This window comes from Pneumocystis carinii (genome assembly GCF_001477545.1).
Source record: "Pneumocystis carinii B80 chromosome Unknown supercont1.15, whole genome shotgun sequence".
NCBI lineage: Eukaryota > Fungi > Ascomycota > Pneumocystomycetes > Pneumocystales > Pneumocystaceae > Pneumocystis > Pneumocystis carinii.
The window spans coordinates 130938-143877 of record NW_017264727.1 but is presented as its reverse complement, the minus strand read 5'-3'; the positions used below and the strand labels follow the sequence as shown (position 1 = coordinate 143877).

The 12940-nt window shown below is 27.1% G+C and overlaps 4 protein-coding genes across 4 annotated transcripts; 2 read left to right on the top strand and 2 right to left on the bottom strand.

Moving 5' to 3' along the window:
- Positions 1-247: 247 nt before the first annotated feature.
- T552_03166 (hypothetical protein) lies at positions 248-2876 on the bottom strand. The gene is made up of 5 exons (XM_018371679.1): positions 2304-2876; positions 1943-2255; positions 609-1900; positions 491-566; positions 248-446 (listed from the first exon to the last, which is right to left on the bottom strand). Exons 1-5 carry the CDS (start codon positions 2828-2830, stop codon positions 294-296), a joined length of 2361 nt encoding a protein of 786 aa, XP_018224472.1. The 5' UTR covers positions 2831-2876; the 3' UTR covers positions 248-293.
- Positions 2877-3165: 289 nt separating this feature from the next.
- T552_03165 (hypothetical protein) lies at positions 3166-5176 on the top strand. The gene is made up of 7 exons (XM_018371678.1): positions 3166-3458; positions 3501-3584; positions 3627-3968; positions 4008-4144; positions 4188-4299; positions 4341-4472; positions 4512-5176. Exons 1-7 carry the CDS (start codon positions 3212-3214, stop codon positions 5132-5134), a joined length of 1677 nt encoding a protein of 558 aa, XP_018224471.1. The 5' UTR covers positions 3166-3211; the 3' UTR covers positions 5135-5176.
- A 1027-nt stretch (positions 5177-6203) lies between these two features.
- Positions 6204-7432, bottom strand: T552_03164 (hypothetical protein). The gene is made up of 2 exons (XM_018371677.1): positions 6973-7432; positions 6204-6927 (listed from the first exon to the last, which is right to left on the bottom strand). The coding sequence occupies exons 1-2, from the start codon at positions 7384-7386 to the stop codon at positions 6250-6252; spliced, it is 1092 nt and encodes a 363-aa protein (XP_018224470.1). The 5' UTR covers positions 7387-7432; the 3' UTR covers positions 6204-6249.
- Positions 7433-8381: 949 nt separating this feature from the next.
- T552_03163 (hypothetical protein) lies at positions 8382-12631 on the top strand. Its single transcript, XM_018371676.1, has 10 exons — positions 8382-9071; positions 9114-9184; positions 9229-10214; positions 10260-10997; positions 11043-11382; positions 11432-11862; positions 11918-11990; positions 12036-12182; positions 12230-12313; positions 12363-12631. The coding sequence occupies exons 1-10, from the start codon at positions 8428-8430 to the stop codon at positions 12590-12592; spliced, it is 3744 nt and encodes a 1247-aa protein (XP_018224469.1). The 5' UTR covers positions 8382-8427; the 3' UTR covers positions 12593-12631.
- Positions 12632-12940: the final 309 nt, after the last annotated feature.

Here is a 12940-nt window from a genome sequence, read left to right as displayed (position 1 = left end):
TATATTTTAATCTCAAATAGATTAGTGTTTGATGTTTTCGTTTTAGAATAAATTTTATTATATAATTAAATATTATACAAATAATACTACATATCTTTTTTTTTCCTATTAATATTTAATTATACGGATATTATATTTGAAACGGTTTATAGATTAATAAATAGAAATATGCTCATATTCAAAGGTTAGAATTATGGAACCTTGATATAAAGTCTAAAATTATAGAATAATGCGTGTCTTCGAATAATAAAAATACATGTTTAGCATCTTTAAAAAGTGTTTTAATAAGTTTTTTAAAGTAGTAATTCTGCTTCTTTTTCTCTTTTCTCTTGAAATTTCTTTTTCAAGCTTTCTTTATATTCTTTTATGCTTCCATCCCATACCTTAATTTCTCCGTTGTCTATAACCCATATTTCAGTTGCTACTCTATTAATTAGTACAAAATCCTATATTTGTTACAATTAGATATAAAAAAAGAGGATATATTTACGTGAGAGATTATAATAGCGCCTCCATTAAAATTATTGATAGCATCGCTTAGAGCATCAATTGTATTGATATCTAACCTAATTTTATTTGAGCTTGATTTTTAAATTTTAAGAACTTACGCATTCGTGGGTTCGTCAAACATAATTATATGAGGATTTTTTAGCCCTAAAAATGCAAATAAAACTCTTCGTCGTTGTCCATCACTTAATTGTTTCATAGGTACAACTTGACTTTTTCCTGTAAGCCCATAGCCTCCTAAAAAACCTCTCATAGAACCTTCTGAACGTTCTGGTGATATTTCATGTAGCCATTGTACTGCTGAAATATCCAAATTCAGCTGATCATTCATATGTTGGTGAAATTGAGCAATACGTAAATGGTGATGACGAGTTATATCTCCTGAAATTGGTTGTAAAGCTCCCATCAAAAGCTTAATTAGTGTTGTTTTTCCTGCGCCATTAGGACCAACTAATGCGATTTTAGAATTAAGATCGACACCAAAATTGAGATTATTAAAAAGAAGGCGTTTATTTGGGAATCCAAAAGAAACATCTCTAAATTTTATAGCAGGAGATGGTATTCCTCCACTACATTCTTCAAACCTAATAATTAACTTCTTTTCTTTTACAATTTCTTCCTCCAAAACTTTATTTTTTTGTTTATCTTTCTCCATTTTCTTTTCCATTGTAGCAATTCTACTTTTTGCTTGTTCCCGTTGTTTGTTTCCTGTCATGCTCATTTTTTTCTGCAAAATTTCCATTTTGTTTTCTTTTATCTTTGCTTTTTTCATAATTTGTATATCCTTCTCTTTTCTTATTTTTTTAAATGTGTCATAATTTCCTGAATAATAATAAAGATGATTGTTATAAAGATGTATTATATCTGTACAGACTTCATTTAATGTATCTTGGGAATGCGATGTCATAAGAAGAGTGTGGCCGCTCAATTCATGAACGAGATAGTCCTCTAACCATGCAATGGCTTCAAAATCAAGATGATTAGTTGGTTCATCAAGCAAAATTAAAGTAGGTTTGACAAACAATATACGTGCTAAAGATATTCTCATTCTCCATCCACCACTTAAATCGCAAGTTTTCTGTTGTATCATTTCCTCAGTAAAACCAAGACCTTCTAAAATATGTCTAGCTTTATGGTCAGACCCGCCTGTTTCCAATTCTCCAATTCTTTGCTCAATAGAACTAATACGTAGATAATTTTCATCTGGGTCATCTAATAGATTAATTAATTCTTCTTCTAAACATCTTTTCTCATGTTCGTTAATATCTAATAAGGCTTGAATGCAGGTCATCTCTGTAGGCGTATATTCTTTGTCTAGCAAATAAACATCAAGAGCAGGCGGTCTTGGAATAAGGTTAGATGCAATTGCATGCATAAGTGTAGATTTTCCACTCTAAAAATATTAGTATATATGTTTCTACTTGATATTTTATACCCCATTCGGTGCTATTAATCCATATCTTCTTCCATTAATTAAATTTAGCTCGCTTTCTTTTATAAGTAATTTTCCATATGCTTGTATTGTTATTTTATCAACTTGAAGATTTTTTGAATTCAGTGGTGACACTAAATTTCCTGTAACTGCTATTGCTTTACTTATTTGTGTCTCTTCTGAGGTTATTAAAGATCCTGAAGCATGCGAATAAATAGTAGCAATCCTGTCTTTATTTTCATCTAGTATGTTCTCTCCATTTTGTTTACTTTTTAACGTTTTAGTTTCATTCATTTTCTGTTTGTATTCCATTTTTCTAATCAATCAATCAATACTTTTCATCAAATTCTTTGATTTATTATACCTTTCTTTTCTAGTTTTTTTATTTTCATTTGGTTTTTGATCTTTAATCTCTTTTTTTAATGATTTTGTTCCTGTTATTCGTCCATCTTCTGCCAAATCCTCCGTAGAAAGATTTTCAAGATTCCTTAAGACACTTTCACTACGCGGATGCATCCAATGATTCGCTTCTTGAGTTTGATTTGAAATATTTTCTTCATCGTTTACATCATCCTCACTTTCTTCAATTTCTTCATTAAGAAAATTAAATACATTTTTTTTAGATTCCTTGTTTTTCTTCGTTATTTTCAATTTTTCTACATAATTTTCTATATTTTCTTCTGATTTACAATCAATATCATATTGATCATCTTCATCTGAATTAAAATTATATATTTTTTTGTCCTTCTTCTGATTTGTCTTTTTAACCTTCTCTGAAACATGTGTCATTTTATCTTTTGTTTTACCATCATCAATTACTATATCTGCCTTTAAAAAAGGTTGATGTTTGTTTTTTTGTTGATTTTGTGATTTTTCTCTATTTTTCACCATTCTTATAATTTCAAGTAATTATGATTAATATTTAAAAATTATATCTATTCTTTTCCTTTTTAAAATATCACTCCTATAAGTAAATCCAATACTATTTCTGACTTATATTTGAGTTATATATGTTTAATTTTTTGAGTATTGAGTTTTCTTAATAACTCACTAACTTCTAATTTAAACTTTTTAAACATAAAATTTAATCTTTGTTTTCGTTAAAAATAGTGTTTCTAATAGATTTAATCCTGTTTTTCCTTGTTTTCTCCTGTTTTTATTAGTAAATTATAAAAATATAATAATAAAGCTTTTTGTACAAGATAATCGTTAGACGGATATTCTTATATAGATTTAAGCAGTTATTTAAAGTAGAAAATCAAAGTTAATTAAATGGTTTCCTTTCAAAATTTTAAGAGGATCAAGCAGAAAGAAAGACAAGCAGCTATTCGAAAAGCTATGGTATTAGTTGGATCAAGTTTTCCAGAAGATGGAGATGAAGAATTTCTTACAGCTTCTGCAGAAACAATAGCAAAGAAAATAGCAGAAAGAGAATCTAGATGGACGTCAGAGAATGTTGTAAAGGCTTATATTCGCAGTTGTATTCGAAATAATGAGAAGATGAACTTTATAACAGAAGGTGAAGTTGTTGATGAAATTAGATGAGATATTGAGGATTTAGTGTTTTTTGTTGAAGCAATAGAACAGGCAATTCTTTTAGATAGGGAATTGTCACTTGGAAAGTTACCAAGAGGGCCTCTTCATGGTATAATATTTTATGTTGATTTTTTTGCTAAGAGTATATAAGGTGTTCCAGTGTCGTTTAAAGATACATATAATATAAGTGGATATGATTCGTCTCTTGGAATCTCAACTTTTGTTTGTAAACCTTCATTAGATGATTCTGCTCTTGTAAAGATGATAAAGAATATGGGAGCAGTGATTCTTTTTAAGACGAATGTTCCTCAATCGCTTTTTACATTTGAATGTTCTAATCCTATTTTTGGAAGAACTCTAAATCCATTTTCTTCTGAATATACATGTGGTGGTAGTTCTGGTGGTGAAGCTGCTTCACTTTCTTCTAATTCATCTGCTTTGGGTTTTGGAAGTGATATTGGTGGTAGTCTAAGAATTCCTGCACATTATTGTGGTATGTTTTTGTATAAATTAAAAGTTGTTAACAATTCAGGTATTTATTCTTTAAAGCCTTCTTCTTATAGATTTCCTTCAAAAGGACATTTTGGAATTGTTGAGGGTTTTGAGGGAATTCCTGTTGTCTCTGGTCCTATGACGAGATCTATTTCAGATTTAAAGTTTATTACTAAGGTATGATATTTTAGAGAAAAGTATGTTTTAATGAATTTATTAGACTGTATTACTTTCTAGACCTGAATTATATGATTTTTCATGTATACCTTTACCATGGAAAGAACCATTACAATCAGAAAATAATTTAAAAGTATTTGGATATTATTTTGAAGGTAAATTGGGAAAATGAAGATTTCGTATTTATTTTGTTTAGATGGATTTACTTTAACATCTCCTGCATGTCGTAGAGCAGTTCGTATGGTAGTTGATTCACTTAAAGCTGCTGGTCATAAAGTTGTTGAAATACGTCCTCCTAGTTCTTTAGATGCTGTTGAAATATTTATTGGTATTTGAGGTTTTTTTGATATTTTATCTAATTTAGAAGGTTTGTCATCTAGTGATGGGTATAAAAAAATTTATGATGCCATTAAAAAAGACCCATTGGAGAAGAATCTTCGACTTTTTGTCTTGTCTACTTGGATTCCTTATTTTATGAAATCTATTATTGGATATATAATTGAAAATATTATTTGTGATTTAAAGCTTTCTGTTGTATTTAAAGCATCAGGGAGAAAGAAGTTTACGGAATATTGTCATCTTGTTCATAGACGCGATCTTTATCGCAATGAATGGTTCAAAATATGGAATCATTATAAACTTGATGGTATAATTGCTCCTAGTAATCCTCTTCCTGCATTACCTCATAATGGAACAATGAATGTTGCACCTATTGCTGCATCAACTTTCATTTATAATCTTTTGAATTATTCAGTTGGTTGCCTGCCAGTAACATTTGTAGATTCCTCAATAGATGTTTTATCTGATGAATATAAAAAATGGGATGGGATAATGCATCAAAAACTATATCAATCATCTCAACCATTATATAATCCTGATAAAATGCATGGCCTTCCTGTGGGTGTTCAAGTTATAGGGCAACAATGGCAAGAAGAAAAGGTGATAGAAATGATGTTTGACGTAGAAAATGCGTTAAAAGCATTTAAATGATCTTTTAGATTTTGTTAAGTATATTTATGTCTTATTTTGTTTTTGGCATTATATTTTGATTTAGTTTTTTAAAGAAATTTGTTTTTTTATATTGTTAAATGATATTGAGATTTCTAATCTATAATTTTTATATTTATATGGATTATTGATATTTCATTTTTCTTTATTAAAGATGGATTTGAATTTACAAAATATATGAGATTATTTAAATTTTAAAGATATTTTAAATTAAATTTTTGGTTAAATTTAAGATATTTATATATTAGTTGTAAAAGTACGGAAATTATTTATATTATATATATTGTTTTTAAATATTTTTAAACAAATATCATAAAGATAGTATTTGAAATTTTATATTACTTTTAAATCATTTTATAACGATTAATTTATAGTATATTTAATTAATTAGGATTAATGTTACATGTTTATTAATAATTTAGATATAGTTTTGTATATTAATTAATGTTGATTATTTTTATATGTATTTATATAATTATCTAAAAAAAATACGTTCACTATTAGAAAATTAATTAGAAAAAGATTGATTAGAATACATTATATTTATTATTTTTCTTTGAAAAATAATATATCTGTATATTAATATGTTAGTTTTTTTGTTTTAATGTGATTTTGAGATATTTTGTTAATTTTTAAAATGATTTTAATATTTAAGACATATTTATATTATTTTAGTAATAGAACATATAGATTTATACTAAAAAAAATTATATTTATCATATTTAGTTTAAATAGTTTTTTTAAATATATTTTATTTTATTTAAAGACGTTTTTAGAATTTTAAATGTATAATCTTTGAGTATTAATAGCAAATTTAAGATTTATACATATTAGAGGATAACATAGTTACATCTATAAATCTACTTAATGGGATAAGGTATTTTTAATGATTTTATATTCGAAAAAATGTCACGAATATAAAAATTTAAATATAAGATCATATATTAAAAACATATAAACAATCAAAGTTCTATCTATTTACAATGCCAAAAAGATCTTAATTTATTTAATCATACAATTAGTAAATGAAAAACTCCGATAAGAGGAATATTGATATATTTGTAATATTAATAAATCTTTGAATCGTTTTGACAAGCTTAATTAAGTTCCTTGATATCTTTAAAGTTATGCCTAAGTATTGCTTGAGGATTTTCTGATGCTTTACTTGATATATATCTTTCATTAAGAGAAAAGCTAGTAATTGGTAAAATAACGACATCGCCTATAGTCGTTTCTTTATTAATTTTTGATAAGTAAGAATATGAAATATCTTCACTTTTAACTTTAGAAGAGCTAACAGCATCAGAAGAGAGATAATCAATAATAATATTTGTCCATAACGTAGAATTTATAAATTGTGCTGACTTTAAAGAATTTTTGTTAGTGCTTTTTTTTTTCAAAATCTCTTCAGTAATATTCACTATAATCTCGCGAAGAACAGGATGTCCCGGTTTTGCTCTAATGGTTCTACTACTAAACCGTAAAAATTCAGAATTATTTTGCATTGAATTAGGTTGATTGGTTGTTTCAACTTCTATACCAATAATAAGACCAATGGATGAAAGCTGTATCGAATCTGAAATCCAATCAGATGCAGGAAGCAATAACTCTGTATTAATATCGCTGTAAATACCACCTCTAGCAAAAAGAATGAGATAACGAAAAAAGTTAGCTTTAAGAATAGATGTTGAAAGCGCATTATAAGCTTTTATAACATCTGGAATGGATAAATAAAGATGTCTTATAAGATAATGTGCATATTCTTCTTTGACTATCTTAAAAAAAGTTTAATATCTAGAAAATATTTATTAATAACCTACCGTGTAAATACTATTATTATGATATTTTTTCCAGCTAGCTTCCAATGGAAGAAATCTAGAATCAAATTTTGAATCAGAGGGCTCATATTTCCAGAATTGCCATATATAATCTGGAAATCTTTGTTCTATATACGGAAATTGAAATGCTAAATGTTCATGAAGAGTTTCTGGTTTATTTTCAAAAGTTTTTGTAGAAAACATAGTCATGCGATGCAACTGAGAAAATTTTCCATATTCTAATTTGCCTGAATAATAATCTCTTCTTTTTTGTTTTTTTATGTTTACATTGGTTTTTGATAATAGATTTGGATATTTTGTATAATTCGTGCTCAATGGATAAATAAAATATGCAACCAACAAGTATAATGATACTACTAAAGATAAAAGTGTTATGTCTTTTCGGATTTTTGGCATTATAAATTCTACAATTCTTTAATTTTTTTAATTGTTAACATTAGCGGATATTTGACATGGGTTTTAATGTTTTTATATATTAATTAATACGGGCTGGTAATTTCGTATTTTATCATCAAATCTAGAAAATATTATAAAAATAATAAGATATAGCCTTTGAAATATGCTTTGCGATGCTTTTTATATATTTAAGTTCTTTATTATTCTTTTTAATTTACTTTATTACAACTTTTTTATATTTTATAAATTGTTATGATGTATATATATTCTAAATAAATGAATCTGTTTGATAAATATCTTTAAGTGTTTTTAAAAACATAATACTATAGATCTTGCAATTGCAAATAGATATAAATAATTTAGAAATAATAGCTTGTGTATCGATTAATATATATATTATAATTATATTCTTTGATCTTTATAACCTAAAAAAAATGTTTATTATAATATTGAGTACTTATATTTTTGCTATTGAACGTGCTTGATTATTTTATTTGTTAAAATTTTGTATCTCTACTTTTTTTAATTTATTATGAGTTATAAAGTAATGAGCTATAAAATGTGAATGCGATAAGTAGAAGTATATTTCAAGTAGTTTTGAGTATGATAATGCTTGCTTGGCTTTTAAAAGATTTAAACAGAAAGATTTTATATAGTTTTTTTTTATAGAAAGAAACATGGTTTAAATGTATGGTTATTTTAAATATATTTAAATACTTTAATGTATTTATTGTTATTATTTAAATAATTTTATATAAATAATTGAATATTTTTTGAAATAATTTAGTTTAAAATTGCGAAAAAATTAATTTTGAAAAGTATTTTAAGTTTTTGGTGATAATAGGGTTTTGCTTATGTAATAAAAGCTTAGGATTTTTGTTGAGTTTAGTAATTTAGGTTAAAGAAATATTTCGGAGTTTTTAAAAGAATATAATAAAGATTACGAGAAAAATTAAAATCAATAGTTCTTGGAAGAATTCTTAGTGATTTCTAAGTTTCATTTTTAAAGAAGATTTTAAACAGCTTTTCTACTGTTTGAATATGAATGATCGATATCTAAAACATTCAGAATTATCCAATTTAAATCATGGTTTATCGTTTAATAATAATATGGCAATCTCTAAAAATGATGAACTTTTGACTGATACCTATGCTAAAGAGCAATATATACCTTTGGAATCTTGTTCTAACAGTCAGGATATCCCCGAATATTATGAAAGAAGATCTTATAGTGAACAATTTCATATGCATCATTCAGATACTAATATAAATCAACACCATTATACTGATGCCGAAGTAGTTTCTCTGTCCCAGTATAAAGCACGATTTAATCAATCATCTTCGAATATAAATACGTTAAATTCAAGAACTTATACCGATTTTGATCATGCACAATCCTCTAGGCCATCTTCAAAATACTATCTGAATTCTTTTTCTTTGTATTCTCAAAAGGGTTTTTCTCCTAGGCAGTCTTTTGAATATGCTGAACATATGTCTTTATATCATGATTCTAGCCAGATCTCTGGGAAAGGTACTGGGAATGCAGAGGCTTGTTTACAAAGTTATTCAGGGCAAAATACGGATGTTTCTCAAGAAAAAATATATGATGATAAAATTATTAAATGTTCTGAGAATGATACATATTTATTGCAGCATCATCAGCCGGAATCATCTATGGCTATGAAGTATGAATGTAACAATTTTATATCATGTATTAATAATATTAGGAATATAGAAAATCAAGATTCTTTTCGAAATCAAGTTTTCAATAGTGATTCTTGGAGAGAAAATATACGTGGTAAAGATATAGTATAGCTGTTAATTTATTTATTAATTTTTTAGGAGTATATTATAATATATATCCTGGCCAAAGACTTGAGAATATATCTAACAATAACAGGACATGGTCACTATATAATGCCTTAACACCTAGAAATGAATTATTTAGTAGTGATAGATCGAAGAATTCTAATTCTAATGCTTCTTTTATTTCAACAAAAACATTAAAATCTTTCCCTGCAGTTTATCCGGCTTTACTTTCGTGTGTTGCAGAGGCTTTTAGACAACGAATTATATTGGGTGATAGATTAAAAGATGGTTTGACATATAAGGATGCTTTTACAGGAAGTGAAGCTGTAGATGTTATTTCTCAAATTATTAGGACTATGGATCGCAATTTAGCTTTACTTCTAGGAAGATCATTAGATGCTCAAAAATTTATTCACGATGTAACTTATGATCATCGTCTTCGTGATTCTCCGAATGAAGTATATCAGTTTAGAGAATGCTTGTCTTCTCTTTCCAATTCAGATATCAATGCTCAATTGAAGACAAATAAAAATGATTTAAATAATTCTTTAACTTCTAAGGTTTTATCTCAGGGTGATCTTAATACATCTTATGACAATCGTCTATCAAATTCTCATTCAGCACTATTATGTATTGATTTTACTGCTTCAAAAAATTGCCTAAAAACATTTCAAAATGATGTTGTTGATCTTCCCAATGGTGTTTTTACATTGCTTACTGAATGTTATTCTCCAACTTGTGTAAGAGATCAGTTATGTTATTCTATATCTTGTCCATGGCGTTTCGAACAACAAGCACGATTAAATATGAAGCCTCATTCAGCTTTGAAAAGGGTGGAATCTCGTTATAGTTTAAGTGGATTAGACGATACTGAAAAAGAACAGAAATTGTGGATACAAAGCGTACCAAGAGAGATTGCAGATAGTCTTAATGAACGAGAAAGAAAGAGGCAAGAAATAATATGCGAGGTTATTTATACTGAAAGAGATTTTGTAAAAGACCTCGAGTATCTTAGAGATGTAAGTTATAAATAATATATTTTTACTTTTCCTAATCAATATTAGTTTTGGATGAAACCTTTACGGTGTGGAAATCTAATACCCGAATATCGTAAAGAAAAGTTTATTTTGGCTGTTTTTTCTAATATTATGGATGTTCATGCTGTTAATTCTCGGTTGGCTGAGGCGTTAACTAAAAGACAGCAACAACATAATGTTATTTATCGTATTGGTGATATATTTCTTGAATATGTGCCTCGTTTTGATCCATTTATTCGATATGGTGCAAATCAGCTTCATGGAAAATATGAGTTTGAAAAAGAAAAAAGAGAAAATCCTGTTTTTTCAAAATTTGTTGAAGAAACTGAAAGACTAAGAGAATCACGGAAACTTGAGTTAAATGGTTATTTAACAAAGCCCACTACACGTCTTGCACGGTATCCTTTACTTTTGGAAGCGGTAGCTAAAAGCACCTCAGATGATAATCCAGATAAGGGCGATCTTATGAAAGCTGTTAAACTTGTTAAAGAATTTCTTAATAAAGTAAATATTGAATCTGGAAAGGCTGAAAATCGCTTTAATTTAATGCAATTAAGCAAACAATTGATATTTAAGCCTGGTGAAAGTGTCGATTTGAAACTTTCAGATGAAAATCGTCGCCTTATTTTTAAAGGGATATTAAAAAAAAGGAGTGTTTCTAGTGCAAGTATGGACTTTGGTAGTGATATTCAAGTTTTTTTATTTGATCATGTTCTTTTAATGGTTAAAATGACAAAGCGTGAGCAATATAAGGTTCATCGCAAAGTAAGAATTTTGTTTTTCTTTATCGTATTTAGCTTATAATTCAAGCCTATACCTCTTGAACTCTTAATTATATCGCAGTCTGAAGAACCTTCTGAGAGATCATTTGTTGCAAAAAGAACGCCTTTACTGCTTAATACAACATTAAGATCTACTCCTCATAAAAATGATAATTCTAAGGGATATGCAATTACATTCATTCATTTAGGTCGTAGAGGTTATATGATTACTTTATATGCAACGACATCTATAAGTCGCAAAAAATGGGCTGAACATATTGAATCTCAACAAAGAAGTCTTAAAGAAAGAAGTTGTATTTTTAAACGACAAATTATCTGTGAGAAATATTTTTTAAGAGGAAATAAAGTAGCATGTGTTGCTCCTTTTGGTTTTATAATATTTATTTTATTCCTGATAAATTTTAATTATTTTTATAGATGGTGGCCGGAAATTAATATATGGTACTGAAAATGGTGTTTATGTATCAGATCGTAAACCAAATTCTTCTGCAAAAGCTATACCAGTTAGGGTTCTTGCTATAAATGGTGTTACTCAAGTTGATGTTCTTGAAGAATATTCGATTTTGTTAGTTCTTGCAGATAAAACTCTTTATTCGTATCCTTTGGAGTCATTAGATTTAAATGATACAACTTTAGCAAATAAACGTCCCAGAAAAATAGCTGGGCATGCAAATTTCTTTAGATCCGGACTTTGTCTTGGTAAGTTATTAGTTTGCGTGGTTAAAAGTTCTGTCTTGAGTTCAACTATAAAAATATTGGAGCCTATTGATAATGTTTGTCGAGGTAAAAAGCAGGCTCCATTTAGATTTTTGCTTCAAGGGGGACAGGATGTTCTCAGAGTTTTTAAGGTATTTTATATATTCATTGTATTTGTATATATAATATTTATTCGATATTTTTTAGGAATTTTATATTCCTACTGAATCTACATCTGTTCATTTTTTGAAACATAAACTCTGCGTTGGATCTCCAAAAGGTTTGGTTTTTAAAAAAATCTAATTATTATTAAAATTATTATAAGGATTTGAAGTTGTCAATTTAGAGAATCTTGAAACTCAATCTTTGCTTGATCCTGCCGATACTTCTTTGGATTTTGTTACTCGGAAAGAAAACATAAAACCTATTGCTATATATAGGCTAAATTTAAAATTTTTACTTTGTTATGATGGTGTGTATTGAAATATATTGTATATGTATATATTGATACTTCTTTAGAGATGGCGTTCTTTGTGGATAAAAATGGATGGGCTACTAAACATGATTGGATGATTATTTGGGAAGGATTACCTACATCATTTGGTGAGTTTATGTTAATTTAACAAAATTGTTTATTAAAATATATATTAAGCTCTTTTTTATCCATATCTACTTGCTTTTGAAGATTCATTTATTGAAATTCGTCATGTAGAAACAACTGCATTAGTACAAGTGATTCTTGGTCATAATATACGAAAGTTGCATGATAATTATCGAGAGTGCTTGTATGCATATACAGATGATGATGGTGTTGATAAAATTGCTAGTTTAGATTGCTGGGAAAGTTTAAAAATGCAACGCAAAATATCTTCTCTTAGTTAATATTTGTTGAGGAAAAAATACTTAATCTTTGAGAAAATTATAGATATTTGATTATTTAATTTCTTATATATATATATATAGAAGCTATATTTGTATTGTACACAATAATTATGGATTTGTTGAATGTTTTTATAGTATTTATAATGTTAAATATAATATTAATTGTTTTTAAAGTTCGTAAATACAGAACATATATGTATTAATATAATTATTTGATTTAGTATTTAGCATTATTTTAAAGAGTTTAGTGTCTATTTATTTTAGTGAATATAATTTATTTTATAGAAAGATTTACTTTATTATATTTGAAGTTTCTATAAAACTTATAATAGACATTAATTTCAAAAC